The 27934-nt window shown below is 52.8% G+C and overlaps 2 protein-coding genes across 3 annotated transcripts in view; one reads left to right on the top strand and one right to left on the bottom strand.

Annotated features, from left to right (window-relative positions):
- Positions 1 to 1170: 1170 nt before the first annotated feature.
- Positions 1171 to 25761, top strand: Vipr1 (vasoactive intestinal peptide receptor 1). 2 transcript variants are annotated; one of them, XM_048334721.1, is made up of 13 exons: positions 1171 to 1294; positions 6542 to 6647; positions 9690 to 9797; positions 14150 to 14256; positions 15685 to 15788; positions 16010 to 16142; positions 16863 to 17016; positions 18096 to 18156; positions 18388 to 18454; positions 18954 to 19045; positions 22664 to 22793; positions 23283 to 23324; positions 25499 to 25761. In XM_048334721.1, the coding sequence occupies exons 1-13, from the start codon at positions 1229 to 1231 to the stop codon at positions 25688 to 25690; spliced, it is 1362 nt and encodes a 453-aa protein (XP_048190678.1). In that variant the 5' UTR covers positions 1171 to 1228; the 3' UTR covers positions 25691 to 25761. The 2 variants fall into 2 exon arrangements, with proteins under 2 accessions (XP_048190678.1, XP_048190677.1); XM_048334720.1 differs by having other exon boundaries at positions 15682 to 15788.
- Sec22c (SEC22 homolog C, vesicle trafficking protein) overlaps positions 24005 to 27934 on the bottom strand; it is a 24017-nt gene continuing 20087 nt past the window's right edge. Inside the window, exon 8 of the transcript XR_007209234.1 lies at positions 24005 to 24030. The gene's annotated coding sequence lies outside the window, so the exon portion shown is untranslated. The remainder of the gene's footprint in view (positions 24031 to 27934) is intronic.

The raw sequence follows: 27934 nt of genomic DNA, 5'->3' as shown, positions 1-27934 counted from the left end.
GGGGTGTCCGGTAAATTGGGATGGCTTGAAAAGTCCCATACCTAACCCTGATGGAGCTGCAAGTACTGGCAACCCACAGGCTGGGAACAGAAGTTGGTGCGTTCCTGTCTGTGCCCACCAGTCCCCCCCCCACCCCGTTCCCCCCACCCAGTGATGGCGGTCTGGGGAGAGGGCCTTCCTGGAGGAAGTGTCTCAGAGGACAAACGAGGTGCTAAGCCCCCTGGAAATCTGGGAACAAGCAGGGAAGGGTGCGTAGGAGCAACCAGAATGAGGCTTGGAGCATCGTGACCCCCTTGATCCAAGTGTTGGGGTGTATATAGGCATGCATGCTCTTGCATGTGTTTGCATGCTTGTGTGCGTGTGTGCATCTGCGTGTTTGCATGCATGCACATGTGCATGTGTGTATGGGGGAGGAAGGGGGGTGACATGGTCCACAAAAGAAATGTACTCATTACCTGATTTAAAGAACCGGGAATTCCTCTGCGCATCATCACCTGTATAACATTCAAACGTTTCAAAGAAACATTTCCACCTCCAGTGATGGGAGGAGGGAGGAGGGGGGGGGAAGATGCTAGTGCCCCCTCCTCTCCGGGATGGCGGGGACACCCCACTTTCAAGACCACTTTCAAGATAATAAGGTAGGGTGGGGGGCACTCCAGCTCCACCCCCTACACCTGCGCTGGAGGCCCCGCCTTCCACCGACCCATTGGCAGGACCAGCTGTCTGTCAGACCAGCCCTGGCTTCTCTGTGGGCACGCCCCCCCCCTCACTCTCTACACACCTATCCCCCCCACAAGTGTCAGGCAAGCCCCGCCTCTCCTCGGCCACGCCCACCCCGCGCCCTCCCACATCTATCCCCCCAACTGTCAGACAAGCCCCTCCCCTGCCACGCCCACCCCGTGCCCTCCCACACCTATCCTCCAAGTCTGTCAGGCAAGCCCCGCCCCTTCCGGCCACACCCACCCCCCCCGCGCCCTCCCACACCTATCTCCGCCTGTCCAGCAAGCCCCGCCCTCCAAGGCCCCGCCCCTACACTCCCCACCTATCCGCAGCGTCGGTCGGGAAAGCCCCGCCTCCCGGCCCCGCCCCTCCTCCTCCGGGAGCGCCGCTGCCGCCGCCGCCGCACTCGCGCCCGCCGCCCGCCGGGGACTCCCTGCCGGGTGTGGGGTCCCCTCCCGCCGCCCCCGACACGACGCCTCGCCGGCTCCTCGCGGGCTCCGGGAGGACCATGCGCCCGCCCGCGCGCTGGCTGTGGGTGCTGGCCGGAGCCCTCGCCTGTGCCCGGGGCCCCGCGGTGAGTGCTCCCCCACACTCCCGACACCCCATCTCCCGGGCTGAGGGGCCGGGTGGAGGGAGCTGTGCCACCTGTGCGCGGGAGAGGGGGTGGCTGGGGACGTTGGGGTGCCGGGCACCCCCTGCTCGCCCCTGCCGGGATGGGGGGAGCTGTGCCACCTGTGCGCGGGAGAGGGGGTGGCTGGGGACGTTGGGGTGCCAGGCACCCCCACCCCCTGCCCTCCACTAGGATCAGACGCAGAGCCCCAGAAGTGAGGGGTGTCCTCAGTGGGCGCCCGGCCTTTCCTGTGCAGCCGGGGCTGCCTGCGTGGGTCCGGGGTGCCGGGGAGCCCCGGTTTGCCTTCATGAGTTGGGGCTGTATGGAGGTGCATGGAAGAGAGGAGGCAAGGTGGGCTGGAGGGGCCCATGGAGGGGAGGGGCGCTGAGAGACAGGTGGCTGTGGAGGTGGGGGTGTGTGTGTCAGTCCTGGGTCTTGAACTCAGGGCCTGGGTACTGTTCCTGGCTTCTTTATGCTCAAGGCTAGCACTCTACCTCTTGAGCCACAGCGCCACTTCCAGCTTTTTCTGTGTATGTGGTGCTGTGGAATCGAACCCAGGGCTTCGTGCACGCTAGGGGAGCACTTTACCACTGAGCCACGTCCCCTGCCTGTTTTTCTTTGAGGCGGGGGTGCAGCAGGGGTTGGTTCATTGGAGATAAGAGTCTCAGAGACTTTTCATCCCACATCCCGAGGTAGGGGGTTGGTGGCGGGGGAGGCTGGCTTGGAACCACCATCCTCAGCTCTCTCCAACCTCCCGCGTAGCTGGGACGACAGGAATGAGCCACCGTTCCGGCTGGAGGATTTTAATATCTCAGCAACACACTCAGTACTGGGGGAGGAGAAGTGGGGGGTGTCACACCTGTCATCCCAGCTACTCAGGAGGCAGAGAGATCTGGAGATATCGTGGTTCAAAGCCAGCCCCCACCCCCACTTACCCCGAAGGAGAGTCTATGAGACTCTTAGGTCAATGAACCACCCAAAAAGAAAGTAGAAATGGAGCTGTGGGTAGTTCAAGTTGTAGAATGCCAACTTAAGTGGGAAAAAAATTAAAAAGCTAAGGGACAGGCACCCAGGTCCTGAGTTCAAGTCCTAATATTGGCATCGCCCCCCCCCCACACACACACAAATAAAATATAAAATAACATAACTGTAGAAATGAGCCAAGGATCTTAGCCTGGTCCTTGACTCCCCCATTTTCTCTATCCACGGAGGCTTGTGAACCTGGAAGGGCCTGTGTCCTTCTCTTCCCTTTCCCACACCTTGATTCACCAAGCTCCTCCTCCAGACAGCCCTCTAGGATTGCTCCACCTTTCAGCTGAACAGATCTGGGGGCATTCAGGGATGGGGTTGTGGGAGGGGGGGGCAGGGAGCATGGGGTGTGGACTGTGGTGGGGGGGAGGGAGCAGACGTTATCAAAGTCATAAAGTAGGAACTGCAAAGTTCAAGTGGAAGGTCTGGAGTAGCTTTTATCGCTGTGTTTATGGTGCCCTGCCTTTGGCTTGGCAAAGGGGAAAAAATCTTTCTGAACAGAGAGAGACATAAAAACATAAAGTGTAAAAAAAAAAAAGAAAGAAAGAAAGAAAAACTTCAGTGTGTGTCTGGGAAGGAAGTTTGCTCTTAAGAGCCATCTGCCCCTGCCCTCTCCCCGCCCCCCCCCACCCCCCCCCCATACACACACCCTCGCCCCACCCGCCCAAGAAGGCCTGGAGGAAGAAATCACAAAGGAGCTAGGAAGGAATCTCAGGCTAGGGAGTACACTACACCCAGGAAAAAGAGTTCCCCACCACCACCTCCCCGGCCATCTGCTTCAGAGGTTAATTCATTGTCCTCCTAGGCCTCCTTGATCCCCCTGCAAGGCCATACTGTGGGGCTTTAGAAACTTCTAGCAACCTTCACCTATAGAGGGGACAACCTCGTTTAGGCCTGCCTGGAAATATTGTACCTTCCCATCCTGAGACCCTTTGCTGAAATTCCGGGGGAGACTCTCTTGGGCAGGACCCTGGAGTTGGGGTGCCCAGTTGGCTCGAGAAGATCGCTTTTCTCTTTTGGAGGGCTCTTGGGTTCCTCATCTCAAAAGAGGCACAAGGTGGGGACTGGTGGCTCACGCCTGTCATCCCAGCTCCACAGGAGGCTGAGATCTGAGGATCGTGGTTCAAATCCAGCCTGGGGCAGGAAAGCCTGTGAGACTCTTTATCTCCAATGAAAACCACCAGAAGACTGGAAGTGGTAGATCGCCAGCCTTGAACTGAAAAGCTCAAGGACAGGGCCTAGGCCCTGAGTTCAAGTCCCATGATCAATTCTACCACACACTGTAGAGCCCTCAGCCCTGCCTCCCTCATTTCTCCCGCACACCCAGTCAAGGGTTCCCCCATTCCCCTACCTCTCTTTTTATTCGTGGGCCTCTACTGGGCCTGACTTGAACTCAGGACCTAAACACTGCCCCTTAGTTTTCTCCCCCTACTGGTGCTCTACCACTTGAGCCACACCTCCACTTCCAGCTTTTCACTGGTTCATTGGAGATAAGAGTCTCACAGGGACTTTCCTGCCCGGGCTGGCTTTGAATCCTCGATCCTCAGATCTCGACAGTCTTTGCCCACCCTTCCTCTCTCCCTTCCTCTGTCCTCCCTCCTCTGGGCCTCCCCCCACCCCTCACAATGCACATTTCAGCTGCCCGGCACTCATTTTGTTCCACTAGAAGTTTGGTTGTTCAAAGGGGTTAGACCAGACACAGGAAGGAATCTGCACCTGCTCCTCTATGTTTATAATTTACATCCACATATGAGAGAAGACATATGAAGAAGAAGAAGGAAAGCACAATAAATGTATACAAATCCTCCCTGCGGATTTGACAGTCGTCAACCTCTCACAATGAATCTTTGCATCATTTCCTTTCTTATTTTTCTTTGTTGGCTCACGTCTGTTAGTTGATTTATAAACATCCTGACCTTTTGCCCGGAATTATTTCTAGATGCAGTCTAAAACCAAAGAGTATTTTCCTATATAAACAATACTATCATCAGACAGAAAATAAAATTGAAAACTAGGTGGGCCGGTGGCTCATGCCTCTCATCCCAGCTACTCAGGAGGCTGAGATGTAGAGGATCACAGGTTCAAAGCCAGCCAGGGCAGGAAAGTCCATGAGACCCTTATCTCCAATAAACTACCAGAAAAACAGAAGTGTTATCGTAGCTCAGAGTGGTACAGCACTAGCCCTGAGCAACAAAGAGCTCAGGGACAGCACCCAGGCCATGAGTTTAAGCCCCAAGATCCATAAACAAAAAAAAAGTTTGAATATTACCTTTCTTCATATCTAATATTCAAATATTCCCCAGTCACATTCGATAAGGACCACAGAGTGATTGCTGCCCTATCCAAGAGATCTGCTTTTGCCAGAAGCTTGCCTGTCTGTATCTGGTAGTGTTTGGGCAATGACCTAGCTGGGTTTTATTTTATTTTATATTGTGCCCATCCTGGGGCTTGAACTCAAGACCTGGGCACTGTCCATGAGCTTTTGTGCTCAAGGCTAGCATTCTACCACTTTAAGCCACACTTCCAGCAGTTTTTGTTTTTGTTTTTGTTTTTGGATCAATGGAGCTAAGAGTCTCACAGACTTTATTTCCCTGGACTGGCTTTTATCCGCAATCCTCCAGATCTCAGGCTCCTAAGTAGCTAGGATGACAGACGTGAGCCACCAGTGCCTGCCACCTTGACCCTTCTTATGCTGCTGGAGACAGGGGATTTCTGGCTTTAAGGAAGTCTCTCCTCTTATCTAACTTCAAAACAAGTTCTTCCTGCTTAGCAGTTCACCCAGCAAAGGGGGAATTAATTCACCAAGGACTAGCTGCCATCTGCCTATCTTTGCTGGCATCTGACCCCACACCAACAACTCTGACACCAACCCCCCCACAGACACTGTGTTTACAAACAAGGTTTTGGAAACCCCACTGTTTTCTTTTTAATGTGCAAGTCCTGAGACTTGAACTCAAGGCTTTGGCTTCTTGTCCCTGAGTTTTCTTGCTCAAAGCTGGCATTCCACCACTTGAGCCAGAGCTCCACTTCCGGCTTTTGAGGAGAAGATTAAAAAGTCTCCTGGACTTTTCTCGCCCCTCTGGCTGGCTTTGAACCATGATCCTTAGCTCCCAGCCTCCTGAGGAGTGACGCCAACAGGTGCCTGGCAGAGTGCTCATTTAATAAAACTTAGAGGCACAAAGGACTGCTTAGCAATCCGTAGCCGTTGCTGCTTCTGATTTCACCAATTAAGTTAATCTAATTTGTACCACTGGGGAGGAGTGGGGTCCTCTCTTTCTGTGCTCTACCCACCTGTAAACCTCAGGGGAAGGGGTGTCTCTTTTTTCTGGTCCCCATAATCAAAGCTCACCTCACAAAATGGACCTTCAAGGCTCTTTTCAATGCCAGAAATTTCCCCCTCCCCCAATCCACAATTTCTCAGGCTTCTCTCTGTTTTCTGGAATTTTCTTACTTCGCCTCTCATTGTCAAACCCTTATCCGTCCTCTAAAACTTCCTTTTGTGTATTGCCCATTCCTTCATAGGACCCCATCACTGAACTTTCTCCCATCCCTCAAGCTCTTCTTCTGGCTTGATAAGCCATGACATTTGACCAGGAGATTTTCCAATTTGTTTTTTCCCCTCTGTGATCTCTGGAATCCAGAGGGATAATGAGAATGTTTAGAAGAAGGAAATGAGTGGAAGAAGTCCAAAGTTTTGCCTGAATTTCTCCATGATAGCAAAGGGGCTGACCTGACCCCGCAGCCTTCCGAGGTTGACCAGATGTCTGCAGACAAATCAAATCTACAGAAGTGGATTGATAATTGTTGGGATCAATGGTCAGAGAGACTTCGACCTGTCTTGGAATGTGCTTCGGCTGTGTGACCTCAGCTCCCCCCTCCTTTTTGTATGTGTGCCTGTTCTGGGGCTTGATCTTAGGCTTAGGTGTTTGTCTCTGAGCTTTCTTTTTGTTGTTGTTGTTCAAAGCCAGCGCTCTACCACTCTGAACCATTATGGCGCCACTTCCGGCTTTCTGTGGTTCATTGAAGATGAAGAGTCTCACCGACTTTCCTGGCTTTGAACAGCAATCCTCTAGATCTCAGCCTGCTGGGAAGCTGGGATGGCCGGCGGGCCGGCGGGAGCCTCAGAGCCAGCCTAGCCGATTGGTTTCTTACTAGTTGTGACTCCCCCACACCCCCCCCCAGGGCAGCCGGGCGGCCATGCTGCAGCAAGAATGTGACTACTTACAGATGATGGAGGACCAGCAAAGGCAGTGCCTGGAGGAGGCCCAGCTGGAGAATGAAACAACAGGTGAGACCCCCAGTGGGACAAGAAAAACCCCTCAGACCCCACGGAGCCCCCCCGTAGCTCTTAGGTGGTCACCCCCATTCTACCCCTGCTCAAGTGCTAGCCATCCACCTCTTAGATGGAGAAACAGAAGAAAAGTCTAACAGAACCCCCTCCCCCCACACACACATGCACACCCCAAATTCTCATCACTCCACCCCAGGCCTTATGGGGTGTTAGCTGGAGACAATATGCTTAAACTAGGGTTCTGAAAAAAAAAAATTTATGGAAGTCAGTTTTGTCTTTGGGGAATCCAAGACAAAAGAGAGGTGAAGCCAGGTGCTGGTGGCTCACACCTGTCATCCCAGCTACTCAGGAGGCTGAGATCTGGAGGATCGTGGTTCAAAACCAGCCCAGGCAGGAAAGTCTGTGAGTCTCTTATCTCCAGTGAACCACCAGGAAACCGGAAGTGGTGCTGTGGCTCAAGTGGTAGAACGCTAGCCTTGAGCTGAAGAGCTCAGGGACAGCAAAGTATATAAAATAACACAACAGATGTGGAGGCTGTTGATTGTGTTTGCTCCTTGGGGAGGGGGAAGCACAGGCCCCGGGGCGGGTGTGGAGAGGGGGGTCCTTCCAGATCATTCTCAGGCTAAGGGACCATAGCTCTATCACTGGCTCTCATCATTTCACTGGTTTTATTTTTATTTTGGTTTTTGGTCGGTCATGGGATTTGAACTCAGGGCCTAACACCTTGAGCTACACCTCCCTCCCACCCCCTCCTCCACTGGCACCCCACTCTGCCCTGAGAGTCAGTTGGAAGGGTGGGCAGGGAGGCCATTTTTCCACTTCCGCTTCCCAGGTTCCTTTTTTTCTTGGCAACCTTCTGACCTGGGCCGGACTCTTCTTGGCCCAAGGCTGACGTTGACTTTGGCTCAGGGATTCAGTTTCCCTGAACAAATCTACAGCACTGGGTAGCAATGAAACACTTCCCTCAGGGGAAGGTTCTGGAATAGTCCTAGTCCCCCATCCCCCCACCACTCTTGAAGTGTGCATGCCATAGCCGCTCCCCCCCCCCCCCGCCCCCCAGGCCAGCCTTTCAGGCTGAGAGCTGTCAGGAGGATGGAGGGAGGGACCATGAGCTTAGCTCACCTGCTTCACTTGACATTCCATCACTCCCCACCTCTGAAAACCTGAGCTAGGGACTTCCCTGTGTGTTTGCCAGCTTTTCACAGGGCCGCTTGCAAACACAGGAGATGGCCCTAGCGCCACTGCGCCAGGCCTGAACAACATCTTCTTAGAAGCAACAGTTTCATCTTTGATCTATTTTTCTATGATAGTACTGGGATTTGAACTCAGGGCCTCACACTTCGCTAAGTCGGTGCCATGCCACTGAGCCATGCCTCCAGCCCTGTTTTTCACTCTGTGTGTGTGTGTGTGTGTGTGTGTGTGTGTGTGTGTGTGCCAGTCCTAGGGCTTGAACTCAGGGCCTGGGTGCTGTCCCTGAGCTTTTCTGCTCAAGGCTAGCACTCTACCATTTTGAGCTACGGCGCCACTCCTGATTTGGGAGTGGTTCATTAGAGACAAGAGTCTCATAGACTTTCCTGCTTGTGGCTGGCTTTGAACCAGGATCCTCCAGATCTCATGCTCCTGAGTAGCTAGGATGAAAGGCATGAGCAAGGGGTTGGGGATATGGCCTAGTGGCAAGAGTGCTTGCCCTGTATATATGAGGCCCTGGGTTCGATTCCCCACCACCACATATATAGAAAATGGCCAGAAGTGGCGCTGTGGCTCAAGTGGCAGAGTGCTAGCCTTGAGCAAAAAGAAGCCAGGGACAGTGCTCAGGCCCTGAGTTCAAGGCCCAGGACTGGCCAAAAAAAAAAAAAAAAAGAAAAAAGAAAGGCATGAGCTACTGGGATCTCCTGACTTATAACACACATCTTCTAATTCTTTCTGTGTGATGATAAAATCTAATTCAGAACACACACATAGTCATTTGGGGGCCATAGGGGGACAAGCTTTGATGTTTAAATGTGGAATAAAAGTCTCGTGGGTGTCAGGAAAGACGAATTAATCAGAATCATAGTGGTTCACGTCTGTCATCCTAGCTACTCAGGAAGCTGAGACCTGAGGATCGCGGTTCAAAGCCAAACTGGGCTGGAAAGTCCATGAGTCTCTAATCTCCAATGAACCACCTAAAAAAGCTAGAAGTGGAGTTGTGGCTCAATTGGCAGAGCACTAGATTTGAGCACAAAAAAAAAAAAAAAAGCACACCTGAGTTTGAGTCCCAGGACTGGCACCAAAAAACAAAAACCAACCAACCAAATAAAATAATCCTGCTGCTGGTAGTTCTGTAATGTAAAAATTGAACATGGAAATGTCTTGTTTTCTCACAGATCATAAAATTAAAAGGTCCCACGTGGTGTCGTCACTAGGTGTAAATATATGGTGTGCTAGCTTGTAAGGTAAAGGAAAAACAAAAGGGAAGTGATGGATAATAAAATGCTGGGTACAAGTTCAGGCGTGACTGCACTAAACGATAAGAAGTTTAAGAGTCTGAAGGTTGTATCTATAAATATAAACGCTGGGAATGGGAGAGGTGTAAATGTTGGGTTACATACACATACAGTGGCCGAATCATCAACTCTCACCTTGAAAGTAGAGCCTGGCTGTAGGTGACTTAATTTCCCCAAACTTCAAACAACTCTTCCTGAAAGTTTGGAACCAAGCAAAGCACACAGCGCCTTCTCCATTTTCTAAAATCAAAACCTTTCTCCTCCATTCTGTGGGATTCTCATATTACTAGTCTATGCTATGATCATTGTAAATAAAGTTTCTCCCAGTGCCTCATTTAAAAGTCATGTAGAATGTAAGGTTGTTCCTCATTGGACAGGACCATCCAAGTGGCCTGTCCATCATTCCCAGTGCCTGCCTATCAAATGCTTGGGGCTCTTAGAGGTAGGCAGCACCTTGGCAGGAGGAGGAAGAAAATGGGATACAGACCCCAGGACTGACTTGAGTGACTCCCATGTCTGTCTGTCTATTTGTCTGTCTGCCTCCAATCCACAGGCTGTGGCAAGATGTGGGACAACCTTACCTGCTGGCCAGCCACCCCTCGGGGTCAGTCGGTTGTTTTGGCCTGCCCCCTTATCTTCAAACTCTTCTCCCCGATTCAAGGTAAGAGCCAGGGGCTAACAAGAAGGTGCCTGAGGCTGAGATCTAGAGGATCGAGGTTCGAGGCCAGCCTGGGCAAGAAAATCCGTGACTCTGATCTCCAATGAAGCACCAGAAAACCAGAAATGGTGCTGTGGCCCAAAGTAATAAAGCTCAAGCCTTGAGCAAAAAGAGCTCAGAGGTGGCACCCAGGTGCTGAATTCGAGCCCCACAACTGACAAAAAAAATAGTAGAGAAAATCCTGGGGTACTGAGGGGGTCTGTAGTGATGGGGCAGGGTGCCTGGAAGAGGAGGCGAGGCTGTGGCAAGCCTCTGACAGGCACATGGGGTTTTGATTCTCTCTTCACATAGAGATAAGCACGGGAAAGGCGTCACTAAATATTTGCTAAGCAATTGATAAAGTGATTGACCGACAGGGACTTCATTACGCGATAGCTCTGCGCACCTGCTTCTCCCCCGCTACTGGCGATTCCGTCTGTGCCTACCTGGGGCAGGTGACCTTTTGGGGTCCAGTAAAATAGTCACAGAGAGAGAAAGAGAGAGACACACAGAGACACAGAGAGATATACAGAGAAAGAGAGAGTCAGATACAGAGAGACAGAAAGAAACAGAGACAGATCGTCACACAGATATAGAGACAGAGAGACACATACAGGGACTGAGTCAGAGACACACAGACACACAGAGAGAGACAGAGACACAGAGGGACAGAGAGAGTCAGGCACAGAGACAGAGACATAAAGGGACAGAAAGTCAGAGACAGAGGGAGACAAAAACAGAAATATAGGGGGACAGAGAGTCAGACAGAGAGACAGAGACAGAGGTATACAGATACACAGAGAAAGAGAGAGGGAGACACAAAAACAGAGAGGAGCTGCGAATGTGGTCTAGTGGTAGAGTGCTTGCCTCGTATACATGAAGCCCTGGGTTCAATTCCTCAGCACCACATATACAGAAAAAGTCGGCGCTGTGGCTCATGTGGTAGAGCACAAGCCTTGAGCAAAAGAGGCCAGGGACAGTGCTCAGGCCCTGAGTTCAAGCCCCAGGACTGGCAAAAAAATAATAAAAATAAAAAAACAGACACATAGGGGGACAGAGAGAGTCAGAAAGAGAGACAGAGAGGCACAGAGACAGTCAGAGACAAAACGAGAAGCCCTTTGCTCACCTGGTTACATTCTCCTTCTGTAAATGACAGATAGGAAAAGGAGCAGCCCTCCCCCACACCCTTGAGATTCTAGGGTTCACTCGAGTCTTGTGACCTACAGCTTTCCTTGTGATGTGCCCTCCCTATATGTCACTTGGGGATCCCTTAGCCTTTGGTTTCCCCTACTTTTGGGGGGGGGGCAGAACTCATGTAAACACTTGACCTTCAGCCTTTCACACATTTCTCCCCCATACCTCCACCACGCCCACTGAGGCACGCCAAGTGCATGTGTCACCACGGTGTGGATCATGCCAGAGAGAGCCGGCCACCAGCCCTGCCTGACCTAACCCAGCCCAATCCTCCTGGAGGAAAACAAACTCAACTGGAATCTCATCTCTCTCTCTCTCTCTTTTTTAAAAAAATCTTTCCTGGGCTGGGGATATGGCCTAGTGGCAAGAGTGCTTGCCCTGTATACATGAGGCCCTGGGTTCAATTCCCCAGCACCACATATACAGAAAATGGCCAGAGGTGGCGCTGTGGCTCAAGTGGCAGAGTGCTAGCCTTGAGCAAAAAGAAGCCAGGGACAGTGCTCAGGCCCTGAGTTCAAGCCCCAGGACTGGCAAAAAAAAAAAAATCTTTCCTATTATAATGTGTACCAGTCCTGGGGCTTGAACTTGGGGACCTGGGCACTGTCCCTGAGCTTCTTGTGCTCAAGGCTAGCATTCTACCTACCACGTGAGCCACAGCACCACTTCGGGCTTTTTCTGTGGGTGTGGTGCTGAGGAATCGAACCCAGGGCTTTGTGTTTTATTCTGCTTAGACTAGCTAGCTGCAAGTGGACAAGGGAGTCTCAGGAACTTTTGGGCTGGGGGGGGGGGGAGATTCTGGCTGGCCTCTGACTGTGATCTTCCTTTTCTTGGGGCCTCCCAAGTCATTAGCCTCAGCCTCCCAAGCTGTTTGTTTCAAGACACACACCACCACCCCTCCCCCCTTTCAGATCAGGAGCTAAAGCAGCATGCTTGTGGGTTTGAGGAAGGACAGAAATGAAGACTTGAGGTCAGGAACATTCCAGATGCAATTTTGGGGGAAGCACCAAAGGGCTAAGTAGCCAGAATGGATTCACTCCTCCCAGCCTTGCTAAGAGCTAACCAGCTGGGAAACAGAGTCAGCCTGGCTGTCAACCCCCACCCCCCCACCCCCTCATTCCCAGATGCCTACGCACTCATTCCTTGGCCAGGAGGATTTGCAGTGGGCAAATCTAGAACCCTCTGGAATGTTCCAGACACATGCCAACATGTGGCAAGTAGGCACAGGACACAGACCCGAGTCCCTGGGGGCAGCTGAAGGTCAGGCTTAGTTGGGAGTGCCAGGTCACCTGCACTCTGGGTGGGACCTTAAGGCAAGTGACCTGTCTCCTGAGCCTCCCCTTCTGAGTGTGAGCTGGGGTCACTTTCTTCACTGGGCACTGGAGGGGCTAAATAGGAGAAAATGTGCTTAAAGGTACACAGCACCACTTGGAGAAAAGTTCTACAAATTGGTGATGGATGTTGGATGCCACCACTGGTAGCTCACGCCTATCATCCAAGCCTTGGGAGGCTGAGATCCAGAGGATCATGGTTCAAAGCAAGCCCACCCAGGGAAGTCCAGGTGCCTCTTATCTCCAGTGAACCCCCAGAAAGCAGGAAGTGGCGTTGTGGCTCCAGTGGTAGAGTGCCAGCCTTGAGTGACAAAGCTCAGATAGGACGCCTAGGTCCTGAGTCCAAGCCCAGGACTGGCACACACACACACATTGTAATGACACAGATGGTGCTGATGGTGGTATGGCTGATGTGATAGCATTTCTGAGGACAGTGAGGATGCTCACCATTGTTGGTCCATCTCCCTCCTTCTGAGGAGAAGGGGTGCCTCCCTAGGAGCCTGGGTGGTAGCCCTCACTCTTCCTGCCCCCTGAGACACCTCTGTGTACAGCCATCAGTTTGCAAGGACAGCAGAGAGCACAGCTGCCCCGGAGCCCCCGCCCCAAACTGTTTTAGCCCCAAGATGCCCTCAGTGCTGGGCTGCTCAGTCCCCTCTGGGTGCTTTGCCTGGGTGGCTGCCTCTGCCAGGAGCTTCTCTTTCTCTCTATAAGCAGATTTCAGTCCCACGCCTCACCAGGTGTCCTGCAGCTAACAACTGTGGTCCTCCTCCAGCTGCTCACAGAAGCCCCGTGCCAGGTGTAGGCAGACACGCGGCTTCCACAAGCCCAGGCAGGCTGAGCCCAGGAAGGTGAGGCAGGACCGGGGCTCCTTGCTCCAGTGATAGTTATAAAGCCTTCTGTGACAAGGATCAACATTCATATTGGGGCTGGGAAGGTGGCTTAGTGGTAGAGTGCTCGCCTAGCATGCAGGAAGCCCTGGGTTCGATTCCTCAGCAAGCCCACAACACACACACCAAAAAAAGCCAGAAGTGGTGCTGTGGCTCAAGTGGTACAGCGCTAGCTTTGAGCAAAAGGAGCTCAGGGGATAGCGCCCAGGCCCGGAGTTCAAGCCCCAGGACTGGCAAATAAAATGCTCAGGGATGGCACCCCAAGCCTTGAGTTCAAGCCTTAGGACTGGTGCCAAAAGCCCCCAAATTTAAAATAATAATTTAAAAGACAGAATTCGAGTTTATATTATACCTAGCTGGTTGTACCTGGATCCAGGAATGTCTTATCTGCTGCTTGAAACTGGTACCCCTGCCAGGGACCCCTGCCCCATTGAGGAGGCCGTGTCTGGCAAGACCAACAGCTAAGAACACCCTCCTGCCCGGCGCATGCACAGTACAAAGCTAGGACCACTCAAGCCATGTTTCCTGCCCTGCGCAGGCGCGGTACAGAGCTAGGCCCACTCAAGCCATGTTTCCTGCCCGGCGCAGGCGCGGTACAGAGCTAGGCCCTAGCGCATGCGCGGTACAGAGTTAGGACCACCCACACCACACGGTTCCTGCCTGGCGCATGCAAGGTCCAGAGCTAGGACCACCCAAGCCACATTCCTACCCTGCACCTGCGCAGTAAAGAGCTAGGACCACCAAGCCACGTTTCCTGCCTGGCGCACGCATGGTACAGAGCTAGCGTTAGCGCAAGCCACGTTGTTTTCTGCCGTGCACATGCGCAGTACAGACATCCGGGGACCCTGCGGCCTACTTCCGGCGTTCGCCTCAGCCTCTTTTCCCTGATCTCCTGACTCCACCTCAGGTCGCAACGTGAGCCGCAGCTGCACGGACGGAGGCTGGACACAGCTGGAGCCCGGCCCCTACTCGCTTGCCTGTGGCCTGGACGACAAAGCGGCGAGTCTGGATGAGGTGGGGGCCCCATGCCTCCACGCCCCACTGCACCCCATCCCACCCAGGGCAGCACCCAGCCCAGGTGCCTCTCACTCTCCACCATCTAGGACTTTTTTCTCTGTGGCCAGTGGTGGGACTTGAACTCAGCGCCTAGGCGCTGTCCCTGAGCTCTTGTAGCTCAAGGCCAGCGCTCTACCACTTGGGCCATATATGGCGCCACTTCCGGTTTCCTGGTGGTTGGTTGGAGATTAAAAGTCTTATGGGCTTTCTTGCGCCGCAGGCTAGCCTCGAACCCGATCCTCCAGATCTCAGCCTCCCTGAGTAGCTAGATGACAGGCCGAGCCACCGGTGCCCCGCTTCACCGGATTTGAGGTTTTCTCTTGTGCCTCAGAGCCAGGAGGCCTTGGATCCACATTCAAAGCCACCTGCCCGGTTACCTCTGGAGGCTGGGCCCTTCACAAAGAGGGGTTCACCCACACCACAAGGGCATCCTCTTTTCCAGAGCAGCTGGACTCAAGCTGCACCCCCCAGTGGCTCATGCCAGTCCTGGAGCTTGAACTCAGAGCCTGGGCGCTGTCCCTGAGCTTCTTTTGCTCAAAGCTAGCACTCTACCACTTTGAGCCACAGCGCCACTTCTGTTTTTTATTTTTCTGTGTACGTGGTACTGAGGAATAGAACCCAGGGCTTCATGCATGCCAGGCAACACTCTACCGCAAAGCCACATTCCCAGCCCAACCCACTTGAGTTTCAGAAACTAAGCTACACAAGGTAACCAGCCTCAGATACCCAAGGACACATTGGAAACGGGCAAGAGCAGGGCCCTACATCCTGAGACTCAAGCCACGAATAGGTGGTTTTTTGCCACACACCAGTGTCTGTGGCCTGCCATCCCAGCTGCTCAGGAAGCTGAGATCTGAGGATCTCGGTTTGAAGCCAAGCCTGGGGAAGGAAAATGTCAGTGAGACTCTTACCTCCAAGGAACTAGCAGAAAAGCTGGAAGTGGAGTTGTGACTCAGGTGGTAGAACACTAGCTTTGAGTGAAAAAAGCTCAGAGACAGCATCCAGGCCCTGAGTTCAAGTCCCAGGACTGGCACCAAAAAAGAATAAGCGGTTCTTCCCTGGCACCTGGTCATCCGAGATGCTCAGGAGGCTGAGGTCTGAGATTCAGTGCTTGAGGCCATCCAGGACTAAAGGGAAGCCCATGAGACTCCTATCTCCAACAAACCAGCAAAAAGCCAGAAGTGGAGCTGTGGTTCAACTGGTAGAGCACCAGCTTTGAACAGAAAAAAAGCTCAGGGACAGAGCTCCAGCCCCACATGCCTCCTTTGTCTGAGCTGGACTTGGAAGGCAGAATATGCAGCCAGCTTCCCCTCAGCCATAGCCCTGGGGCCCAAACAAACCCAACAGCCCCCCACCCCATCTCCCTTCACCCCATCTCTCCAGCAGCAACAAACAATGTTCTACAACTCGGTGAAGACCGGCTACACCATTGGCTACAGCCTGTCCCTGGCCACCCTCCTGGTTGCCATGGCCATCTTGACACTATTCAGGTGAGGACCGGCACTCTCTTCCCCTTCCCCTCTTGGGCCAGGCCAAGCCAAGCCAGCCGCCCCCAAAAGTTAGAAGACCCAGGTGTGCCCAGGGAGGGGCTTTACTGGGAGCTGGACTGGGCCTGAGGACTGATTCCTATTGGCTGGGGTGGAGTAGGGGGTGGGTGTAAGATGCCTTCAGACTCTACGATCCACCTGCTTCCCCCCACCCTCCAATGCAGGAAACTTCACTGCACCCGAAACTATATCCATATGCACCTCTTCATGTCCTTCATCCTGAGGGCGGCCGCTGTCTTCATCAAAGACCTGGCTCTCTTTCACAGCGGGGAGTCAGACCACTGCTCCCAGGGATCAGTAAGGACCCCGAGCCTTGGAACCTCTTCTCCTCTCTTCCCTCCACCATTTTTTTTTTTGTTTTAGGGGGGGTGTGGAATCCTGGGGCTTGAACTCAGGGCTTGGGTGCTTTGTCTCTGAGCTGTTTGTGCTCAAGGCTTAGTGCTCTACCACTTGGGTCATAGCTTTTGTTGGATCATTGGAGATCATAGTCTCAAAACTCTCCTGCCGGAGCTGGTTTTGAACCACAACCCTCCAGATCTCAGCCTCTTGAGTAGCTAGGATGAAAGGCCAGGAGCCACCAGCACCCGGCTTGAGTGCCCCCATTTCAACCTTAAACAGGGCAGGGACCCTGATGTCTAGAGATATCTCAAATCTAAGGGCACAGGAAGGAAGGGCGGGGAGCTTTTGCTGTGGGTACAGGGGAAATGGGAGCCAGACAGCTTCCGGAGCAAGGTGGCTCTAAGCCCTGACTCAAAGGCACATGGCTTGGGTCTGAAAATGACATCCTTTTTCTGGAAGGGAACACAGGACCCAAAAGATCTTCAAAGAAAGAACAGGCGCTGGTGGCTCACACCTGTCATCCTAGCTACTTAGTAGGCTGAGATCTAGAGGATGGCGGTTCCAAGCCAGCCCAGGCAGGAAGTGTGGCTCAAGTGGTAGAGCGCCAGCCTGGGGCCATGAGTTCAAGTCCTGGGACAGGCCCTCCATAAGCCTTGTCTCCGTTGCTCCCCTTGGCAGGTGGGCTGTAAAGCGGCAGTGGTCTTCTTCCAGTACTGCGTCATGGCTAACTTCTTCTGGCTGCTGGTTGAAGGCCTCTATCTGCACACCCTGCTCGCTGTCTCCTTCTTCTCTGAGCGGAAGTACTTCTGGGGGTACATAGTCATCGGCTGGGGTACGGTGCAAGGGGGGGGACCCCAGGTGGGAGCAGTGGGGGAGAGGTGTGGGGAGTTCATTGGGAGGACAGTGTTAACCCAGCCCACAATGTTTTTCTTTTTTCTTGGTTGTGGGACTTGAACTCAGGGCCTAGGCATTGTCACTGAACCTCTCTGCTCAAGGCTAGTGCTCTACCACTTGAACCACAGCATCACTTCTGGTTTTTCAGTGGTTAATTAGAGATAAGAGTCTCAAGAGGACTTTTCTGCCCAGGCTGGCTTCTAACCCACAGTCCTCTAGATCTCAGCCTCCTGAGTAGCTAAGATGGCAGGTGTGAGCCCACTGGTGCCCAGCTAATATTTGTGTGTGCGTGTATGTGTTTGTCTGTTTGTGTCTGTGTGTCTGTGTATGCCAGTCCTGGGCCTTAAACTCAGAGCCTGAGCACTGTCCCTGAGCCTTTTCACTCTAGGCTAGTGTTCTACCATGTAAACCATAGCTCCATTTCTAGATTTTTTTTTTTTTTGTGGTTCACTAAAGATTAACAGTCTCTTGCCGGGTGCCGTTAGCTGACAGCTGTCATCCTAGCTACTTGGGAGTTTGTGAGGATTGCAGTTCGAAGCCAGCCAGGGACACAGGCTGTGAGACTCTTAGATCTAACGAACCACCAGAAAAACCTGGAAGTGGCACTGTGGCTCAAGTGGTAGAGCACCAGTGTTGAGGAAGAGAAGCTCAGGGACAGCACCCAGGCCCTGAGGTCAGACTCCACAACTGGCAAAAAATAAAGTGTCTCAGAGACTTTTCCTGCCCCGGGCTGGCTTTGAACCATGATCCTGTAGATCTCAGCCTCTTGAATAGCTAGGATGACAGGCGGGAGCCACCAGCACCTGTCTACAACTACATCCCTCTTTAAGGAAACCTATAGTTTTTGGTTTTTTGAGTTTTTTTACCACCTCAGTTTAGCATTTTTGCACAGAATACAACCTGGGTAACCCTAGGTGGCTGCTCAGAAAACTCATCCTCCCTTTTTTTTCCTGTGTCTTCTATTATGCCCCCCTCCTCTTTTTCCTCTCTCCCACCCCCTCTGTTCGGCCCTGACAGGAGCGCCCAGTACCTTCATCATGATCTGGACCATCATCAGAATCCACTTTGAGGACCATGGGTGAGTGTTACCCCACTTCCTGTCCCCCCTGGAACCATCCTTGGGTAAGGAAATGATAAAAACACACACACCCCCTCTCCCCGCAAACTTAGCATACTCAACAGACAGATCATCCTATTTGAAAGTCCAGATATAGGAGGGAGAAACACCAAATTGGTCATTTAAGGACTGGGGGGGTTGGGGTGGAGGCTTAGGATCGCTTCATTCTCTCCTAACCCCCACTCCATCTAGGTGCTGGGACACGATTAACTCCTCCCTCTGGTGGATCATCAAAGCCCCAATCCTCACTTCTATCCTGGTAAGATTTCCACCTGCCACTGGGACCTGAAGTGAGGTGGGGGGTAAGTGGCGAGGCCCAGAATATGAGTAGGCAGCTAAGCTCAGGCCCCCAGGAAATTGAGTCTAGAGAGCAGACCTTTGGGGCATGGGGTGTTGTCCTGTAATGCACAACTGGGCGCTGGTGGCTCACGCCTGGCATCCCAGCTACTCAGGAGGCTGAGATCTGGAGGATCACGGTTCAAAGCCAGCCCAGGCATGAAAGGCTGAGGGACTCTTTCTCTCCAATGAACCACCAGAAAACTGGACATGGTGCGGTGGCTCAAAGTGGTAGAGCACCAGCCTTGAATGAAAGAGCTCAGGGACAGCGCCCAGGCCATGAGTTCAACTCCCATAATCGACCAAAGTAATGCACAGGGAAGAAGAAAGGCTATCAGAAGCTGGGGACTGAACACCCCAATCTCCCCTCCTTCTCTAAATGACCATTTGGGGGGACCTCTCCCTTCTTCCCCACCTGCTAGGTGAACTTCATCCTGTTTATCTGCATCATCCGAATCCTGGTTCAGAAACTGCGGCCCCCCGACATTGGAAAGAATGACAGCAGCCCATATTCGTGAGTGTTACCCATTCCTTGTACCCTTCCCCTGCCCCCCCAAACCCCACCCCCACCCCCACCCCAGTCCTCCAGGCATCCATCATGCTCAGGTTACATGGCCAGGGAATTTAAAGGGGTCAGAAATGACCTGTGGGAACCAGGCACCAGTGGCTCCCACCCGTCATCCTAGGAGGCTGAGATCTGAGGATCACGGTTCAAAGCCAGCCTGGGCAAGAAAGTCCATGAGACTGTCATCTGCAATGAACCACTAGAAAACTGGGAAGTGGCGCTGTGACTCAAAGTGGTAAAGTGCTAGCCTTGAGCTGAAGAGCTCAGGGACAGCGCCCAGGCAAATATTAAGAAGAATACAGATATGTGCTGGGAAGGTTGCTTAGTGGTAGAGTGCTTGCCTAGCATGCATGACACCCAGGGTTCGATTCCTCAGTAACCATCCAGAAAAAGGCAGAAATGGCGCTGTGGCTCAAGTGGTAGAGTGCTAGCCTTGAGCAAAAGCAGCTCAGGGACAGTGTCCAGACCTTGAGTTCAAGCCCTATGCCTGACAGCAATATATGGATGGATGGATGGATGGATGGATGGATGGGTGGATGGGTGAGTGGATGGGCGGATGGTTGGATAAATAGATGGACAGATGAATAGATAGATGGATGGGTGGGTGGATGAGTGAGTAGATGTACAGATGGATAGATGGATGCACAGATAGACAGACAGACAAAGAGATGGGAATGAGTATTCTAGAGCGTGTCCACCAATGGGAACCTGCCCAAGAACCTTTGAACAGGGGCAGACAAGATTAAAAATTTAGCATTCTCACAAGGGGCTTTCTGCTGAGCAGAATGTTCTAGAATGTTCTAGAATGTTCTCCCTCTGGCTTCTCTTTGTGGGATTGGGGGGAGGAGTCTAGGTTAGGGTTCCAAGATTTCCCTCCACAATGTCACGAGCTGCCGGATTTCAGGTTCTATTTTGGAGTCGTGTGATTCTTTCTAATGAGATTTAAGATTCACATTTGTGGTGTGACAGGTTTTTTGGTGTGTTTTTTTTTTTTTTCCCCCTCTCCCACCCTCCTGCCTGCCTGCCTGCCGGGTGTGTGGGCAGGACTCTTTCCTGTAAAGATGGAGAAAAAGTTGGGGGAAGGGGGCCGGTGCTGAGCCAGCAGGACAAGGCAGACAGCCCACCCTCCTCTTCCTCTCCTTTTTGCTGGATGGGGCTTTGGCCCACCTCCCAGGCCCCCCAAAGAACCAATAGCTGACATGGGCTGGAAACTGAGGGCAAGGATCTGAGCCGGTCCCAGTCAGGTCCTTTCAGTTCAGGGCAGAGAACAGCTGTTGGTGGCCAGCAGGGGTGGCAGGAGCTGAAGATGATATTCTCCCTTCATTCTTCCACTTTTTTTTTTTGTCTTAAAAAATGCCTCCATCTGCCAGCCTATCCATTGGGGGTGCGTGGGATGGGTTTTGCCAGCCAGGGAGGGGCCCGCGGGGAGCCAGGCGGAGGAAGGGCTGCGCTTGGCCCCAGCCAGAGTCTCTGTCCTCAAACTCTGGATCCTCAAAGGCAGACAAGCACCCCCCTCCCATCTCTCCTCAAATCAACCTGTCCCCCAAAGAAGTGGACGGAAAGAACCAGAAATTCTAACCCAGGGCTTTTCTCATGGCATTTGGGCACTAACGCTAGTATGTCAAAGAGATGTGGCAGCTGGGTGCTGGTGGTTCACACCTGTCATCCCAGCTACTGAGGAAGCTGAGATATGAGGATGGCAGTTCAAAGCCAGCCTGGGCAGGAAAGACTGTGAGACTCTTGTCTCTCATGAACCACCAGAAAACCTGAAGTAGGGCTGTCGCTCAATGTGGTAGGGCACTAGCCTTGAGCAGAAGAGCTCAGGGACAGTGCCCAGGCCCTGAGTTCAAGTCCCACAACCAAGAAGAGAGAGAGAGAGAGAGACGTGACAAAGGGCCTTTACCCAATTCTAGACAAGGGAGAAACTAGGAACAAAAGATCTTGCTTCCTGACAATATTTCTCAGTAACTGAAGTCCTACATAAAATAATAGCAATAAAAAATAGCAATAATAATAATAAGAAGAAGAATAGGGCCAAGTGTCAGTGGCCCACACCTCTCATTCTAGCTACTCAGGAGGCTGCGATCTGAGGATTCCAGTTTCAAGCCAGCCCAGGCAGGAAAGTCTGTGAGATTCTTATCTCCAATTAAGCACTAAAAACTAAAAATCAGGGGCTGGGAATGTGGCCTAGTGGCAAGAGTGCTCACCTCGTATACATGAAGCCCTGGGTTCGATTCCTCAGCACCACATATATAGAAAATGGCCAGAAGTGGCGCTGTGGCTCAAGTGGTAGAGTGTTAGCTTTGAGCAAAATGAAGCCAGGGACAGTGCTCAGGCCCTGAGTTCAAGCCCCAGGACTGGCAAAAATAAAATAAAATAATATAAAAAAATCAGAAGTGGAGCTGTGGTTCAAGTGGTAAAGTGTTAGCATTGAGCCTTGAGCAAAAAATCTCAAGCACTCAAGCCCTGAGTTCAAACCTCAGGACTGGAACAAATATTTTTTAAATAATAATAATTCAGGACTGTATACTTACTAGGCAGGTGCCACTTGAGCCACACCTCTAGTCATTTTTGCTTTATGTTATTTTCTCATATAGGATCTTCAGATTGGTGTGCGTGTGTCTGTCTGTCTGTCTGTGTCTGTGTCTGTGTCCTGGAGCTTGAACCCTGAGGATTCCTTAGCTTTTTTTTTTTTTTTTCCCAAGGCTGGTGCTCTACCACTTAAGCCACATCTCCATCCTAGCTTTATGGTAGTTTGTTGGAGATAAGAATCTCACAGACTTTCTTGCCCGGGACTGACTTAATATCCTCAGATCTCAGCCTCCTGAGTAGCTAGGATGACAGGTATGAGCCACCCGTGCCAGGCTAGTCTTGTGCCTTTTGTTTCTACCCAGGCTAGCCACCTGCCCATGACCTTCCTGCTTACCCCTCCTGCGTAGCTGGGGTTACTGGATTGTACTTTTATACCCAACTTGCTTGTTGAGATGAGGTCTCTCTGGTTTTGTTCCCCATCTCCAACTCCCCACGATGCTACATCCTCCTCACTGACTTCTCGTTCAAGAAGGATAAGCAGGGGCTGGGGATATAGCCTAGTGGCAAGAGTGCCTGCCTCGGATACACGAGGCCCTAGGTTCGATTCCCCAGCACCACATATACAGAAAACGGCCAGAAGCGGCGCTGTGGCTCAAGTGGCAGAGTGCTAGCCTTGAGCGGGAAGAAGCCAGGGACAGTGCTCAGGCCCTGAGTCCAAGGCCCAGGACTGGCCAAAAAAAAAAAAAAAAAAGAAGGATAAGCAGAGAGAGAATCTATCTCTTTCTCTCCAGGCCTAGATGGCCAAGGACAGGAGGGCAGACGCCCTGCAGGACTGGTAGAGGAGTTGATGTGAGCGTAGTGTTGGGGAGGGAGTTCCACACATGGCACAGTGGAGCGCATGCTCGCTGCTCACCGTCCCCGCCCCCTACGAAGCTGACAGAGTCCACACCCTTGCTGACCCCATTTGGAGTCCTTTAGTGTGTATGGGTCCATGCGGGGCACACGGGCTCACCATCCATCATTCCCACCCCCTAGGAGGTTGGCCAAGTCCACATTGCTGCTGATCCCCCTGTTTGGAGTCCATTACATCATGTTCGCCTTCTTCCCCGACAACTTCAAAGCGGAAGTGAAAATGGTCTTTGAGCTGGTGGTGGGGTCTTTCCAGGTATGGACTGTGGATTGGCTGGCCCTTCTTTTGTGGGGATCCCTTAGGAAGTGTTTAACCTTTAGAGGAGGCAAACCTCAATATGGAACCTCTAGCTGCTTTCATAATTCCCAGACTTTTCCATCGTCACAAGCATCTAGGGATGGGACGGTGGCTTAGTGGTCGAGTGCTCATCTAGCATGCAGGAAGCCCTGGGTTCGATTCCCCAGTACCACATACACAGAAAAAAACAGAAATGGCCCTGTGGCTCAAGAGTTAGAGCTCTAGCCTTGAGCACAAGAAGCTCAGGGACAGCGCCCAGGCCCTGAGTTCAAGCCCCAGGACTGCCAAATTAAAAAAAAAAGGAATTATAAGCATCTATTTGGTGCTAAGCCCTCACCTTAACTAGTGTCAGGGAATGTGTGGAAAAGAGATCAGGGAGAGGGGGTGGGGAGGAGAAAGTTCTGGGGTACAGGGCTGTTTGACCTCTGCTGTCTGTTTCCCTCCCAGGGTTTTGTGGTAGCCATTCTCTACTGCTTTCTCAATGGTGAGGTAAGTTCCTCTGAGGCCTTGCAGGGGTCCCCGCAAAAAATCGTCTAAACTTTGGTGCTCCAAAGATAGTACCAGGGTTTGGTGGCACCCTAGACATTAGAAACCTCTTTAAAATGCAAACTCCACTGGGGTGCTGGTGGCACACGCCTGTCATCCTAGCTATTCAGGAGGCCGAGATCTGAGGAGGATTGAGGTTTAAAGCCAGCCTGAGCAGGAAAGTCAGTGAGACTCTGATCACCAATGAAATGGGGGGCGAGGGGGGGTGGAGAGCCAGAAATGAGGCTGTGTTTCAAGTGCTGGAGTCCCAGCCTTGAGTTAAAAAACAAAAAAACACCCTCAAGGACAGCACCCAGGCCCTGAGTCCAAACCTTAGGATTGGCACAGAAAAAAAAAGGGGGGGGGGAGGAAGAGAAAGGAGAAAGAAAACCTGTAAAATGCAAATCTCTGAGACCACCCCTAGACCAGCAGACTTTGAATCTGCATATGAACTCCACCTTTTTTTTTTTTTTTTTTTTTTGCCAGTCCTGTGGCTTGAACTCAGGGCCTGGGCACCATCCCTGAGCTTCTTTTTGCTTAAGGCTAGCACTCTACCACTTGAGCCCACAGCACCACTTCTGGCTTTTTCTGTGTATGTGGTGCTGAGGACTCGAACCCCTGGTGTCGTGCATGCTAGGCAAGCACTCTACCACTAAGCCACACTCCCATCCTTTGAAGCATCGAGTGAAGTAGCAGACTGAGTTGAGGGCTGGGTCAGAGAGAAGATGGAGGCTTGTCTATTGTTATAAACATGCCCTCCAAGAGCCACCGGAGCCACAACAATAATTAGGAAAATAAAGAATTGTCTCAGCAAGGCACAATTTATTTCTGCACAGAAAACCGTGCCATCAGCCAGAAATCTGGCACACAAGCAACAGAGAGCAGGCCCACTGCTTCCCTATTTATACCTAATGCAGCAGGCCCCACCCCTCTGCTCTGATTGGCTGATCTCTGGTTCACAGTCTGCTTGTGATTGGCTGGTTTGAGTAGGGTCAATGTATTTATATAGGTTATCTCTAATGCAGCAGGCTCCCTCTGCCCTGATTGGTTGAGCTCAGCTTCATAGTCTGCTTTCGATTGGCTAGATTGAATAGGGTAGAATGTATTACATAGGTTATCCTCACTCCTCTGCCTGGATTGGTTCACAATCTGCTCGTGATTGGTCATTGGAATAGGGTAGAATGTATGTAGATAAGGTGAGTGAAATAATGTTAACAGTACACAAGGGATCTCCAAATCTCCTTGGCACTGTGCTATTTCTCGAACTAGCGAAGGTGTGTCTCAGTTCCATCCTGAAAAGAAACCAGTTTAGGACAAAAATCTCACTTCTTTCAAAACCCCTTCCTTAGCTGGGTGCCTATGGCTCAGGCCTGTCATCTTAGCTACTCAGGAGGCTGAGATCTGAGGATGGCGGTTCCAAGCCAGCCCAGGCAGAAAAGTCTGAGTCTCTTATCTCCAATGAACCACCACAAAGCTGGAAGTGGTGCTGTGGCTCCAAGTGGTAGAGTGCTAGCCTTGAGCAGAAGAGCTCAGGGACAGCGCCCTGGGCCCTGAGTTCAAGCCCCGCGACTGAAAAATTTAAAAACTAAACAAAACGATAAAAAGCCTCCTTATCCCAAAGCCACCAGGCCAACAAAGCAGGAACTTTTAAGCAAAAACAAACAAACAAAAAAAAAAAACCCACACACATGCATTGATAGAAAAGACAATTTTCTCAAACTACAAAACCCAAACCTTGGGGCTGGGAATGTGGCCTGGTGGTAGCCCTGGGTTCAATTCCTCACCACCACACATATAGAAAAAGCCAGAAGCGGTGCTGTGGCTCAAGTGGTAGAGTGAAAGAAGCCAGGGACAGTGCTCAGGCCCTGAGCTCAAGGCCCAGGACTGACAAAAAACAAACAACCTCGCCCCCCAACCTTCACATCAATGGAAGCCTGGGAAACTGAGGCCCAGACAGCCTCCCTCTCTCCCTGGCTCCAAGATCCTGATGTGTCCTTGAGCTCCACACCCACCCCTTCCTAACTCCCCAGCTTGCGGGGGGGGGGGGGGGGGGGTCCCCTCGACGTTGGCTTCCCCAAAGGGCCCCGAATGGTCGGCTTGGGAGCAGCGGGTCTTGATCCCCGGACCCCCACCCTCAGGTGCAGGCGGAGCTGCGGCGGAAGTGGAGGCGCTGGCGCTTCCAGGGGCTGCTGGGGTGGCACCCGAAGCACCCGCCTGCGTGGGGCGGCAGCACGGGCGCCACGTGCAGCACGCAGGTCTCCATGCTGACGCGGGTCAGCCCCGGCGCGCGCCGCTCCTCCAGTTTCCAGGCCGAGGCCTCCCTGGTCTGACCCTCGGCGGCGCCCCCTCCGCGTGGCCCCGGCCCCGGGCTGGGAGCCCGCCCCGACTGCCTTAACCACAGACCTGCCAACTGCTGCCCGCCCACCGCTCCCGCTAAGCAAGCTGACTGCTGAGAGCTTCCCTGGCGCCGGCCTCCAGACCCCGCCTCCGAAGGACCCTCGTCCAGTCAGAAGCGTGGGATCTGCATACGACTGCTGACTCCGCCCCTCTCGATAACTCCGCCGACCAATCAGAGGAGAGCAGTCGCCTAGACTCGGAGACCTCCCCCTGGCACCTGTCTCCAGGTCCCGCCTCTGAAGGATCCTCGGCCAATCACAAGCGTGGGATCTGCATATGGCTGCTGACTCCGCCCCTTGCAATAACTCCGCCGACCAATCAGAGGAGAGCAGGTGCCTAGACTCAAGGTTGCAGCTGCCTACGCCTTCTGGCTCCGCCCTTCCTGGTAACTCCTCCAGCCAATCAGAGGAGAGCCTCGGAGAAAGGCCTTCGTGCTCCGAGGGGCCGGAGATGAGTTGCCCCCAGAAGAAGAAGGGGTCCCGTGGGACCCCAGGTTTCCACGCAGGCCGGCCGCCAGGCGCTCTGCCCTCCGCCCTCCCGCTACCTCTGGTGGGCGCTGCCTGGCTCCGCTCCGCCATCCCCAGCGAGGGCCTAGCGGGTGGCGCGTTACCAACCCCAGGACCAAGGAAACTCCGCGCCGCCGGGGCCTTCGCTCTCCACGGGAGCCCCGATGCCTTCTCCCTCCACGCCAGCCTTACACGACAACCAAAGCGATCGAGATCCAGGGTGGTGAGCCAGCCCAGGGCGCCCTCCAGTCCCGGCCCCAGGAAGGCAGGATGGCTGTCCGCACGTCCCCAGGCGGGGACACTGAGTCTCCAAGAGACAGGATTTGAACTCGGGGACCGTGGCTCTCTCCTGTGACCAGTGTGTGTGTGTGTATGGTGTGTGCTGGATTCTTGTGGATTGGTTTTGTTGTTGTTGTCGAGAATGTGATTTCCCTTCTTCTGGAGGAAGATCTTCAGCCCGTGGGGCATCTCATCCAAGTAGCTGGTGGTGGGGATGTTCTAGAACCTTCCATTCACCCTGGTGGGCAGGCGGCGGCTAACGAAGACGCCGCCCCCTCCCCCAGGATTGCAATAGACTGAAAGCAATAACTTTTTTTTTTTTTTGCATTCACCAAGTTGTTCCCAACCTAGCTCCCTAGTTTCAGGGGGTCCCCCACGTTCCTAAAGCTGGAAGCCATCCTCCTCTGGTTTTTGAGCGAGGAGCTCAAGCCTTCGAACCTGCGAACCGGTTGTTTCCAGTTATATCATCTTCCTTCATCTTGTTCTGCCTGTCCTGGGGTTTGAACTCAGGGCCTGGGTGCCATCCCTGACCTTTTGTGATGTTGGTGTCATTCAAGGCTAACGCTCTACCACTTGAACGACTGCTCCACTTCCAGCTTGTGGTTCATTGGAGGATGAAGAGCCTCACAGACTCATCCTGCCTGGGCTGGCTTCGAACTGCGATCCTCAGATCTCAGCCTCCTGAGCAGCTCAGGTGACAGGCGTGCGCCTCCAGCACCCGGCTTCCAGTTTAGAGTGTGAAGAAGGCAAAGCTGACGCCATAATGATCCTTAACTCCTATAAAACCAGCCAAGAGACGATTGATTCCAGGCTTGGACCACCAAATCAGAACAAGCTAAGAAAGCTTTTTGTATTGGAGGGTGGGGATCCAACTCCATAAACTTGTAATATTGTCTCCCTTGGGGGAGGACAAGTGGACAGCAAGCTGGCCCAAAGAGGACAGATGGACTGGCAAAGGCTCTCAGGGGACCACAGTCCTCCTTCAAAGCTGGCTCCTACCAGGTCTGGGTGGTCCTACCGTCATGCATCTATCACCAAACAACAGATCGCCCCCCCCCCCATCCCCGTGTTCTGTCTGAGCTTGTGTGAAGGCCCAAAGAAGCCCCCATGTCTAATCATTCACCCCTCCCACCACACCACTGTGTCAGTAGAGACTGGGGAACAAAGGAAGGGGGGCACCGGTGGCTCAAGCCTGTCATCCCAGCTACTCAGGGAGGCTGAGAGGGGGAGGATTGAGGTTCAAAGCCAGCTTGGAGCAGGAAAAGTCCGTGAGACTCTTTTTGATCTCTAATATAACCACCCTGAAGATCAGAAGTGGAGCTGTGGCTCAACATAGTAAAGCGCTAGGCTTGAGCTAAAAAAGAGTTCAGGGATAGCGCGCAGGCCCTGAGT

This window comes from Perognathus longimembris, chromosome 26 (genome assembly GCF_023159225.1).
Source record: "Perognathus longimembris pacificus isolate PPM17 chromosome 26, ASM2315922v1, whole genome shotgun sequence".
Lineage (NCBI taxonomy): Eukaryota > Metazoa > Chordata > Mammalia > Rodentia > Heteromyidae > Perognathus > Perognathus longimembris.
This window is presented reverse-complemented; position numbering and strand designations above follow the sequence as displayed.

What these genes read in the sequence shown, in the direction of transcription:
- Vipr1 (XM_048334720.1), top strand. Translation starts at nt 1,229, where the DNA reads ATGCGCCCGCCCGCGCGCTGGCTGTGGGTGCTGGCCGGAGCCCTCGCC. An exon ending in GCCATCTTGACACTATTCAG is followed by an intron (nt 15,789 to 16,009) that starts GTGAGGACCGGC and finishes CCTCCAATGCAG; the next exon opens with GAAACTTCACTGCACCCGAA. An exon ending in CAATCCTCACTTCTATCCTG is followed by an intron (nt 18,455 to 18,953) that starts GTAAGATTTCCA and finishes CCCACCTGCTAG; the next exon opens with GTGAACTTCATCCTGTTTAT.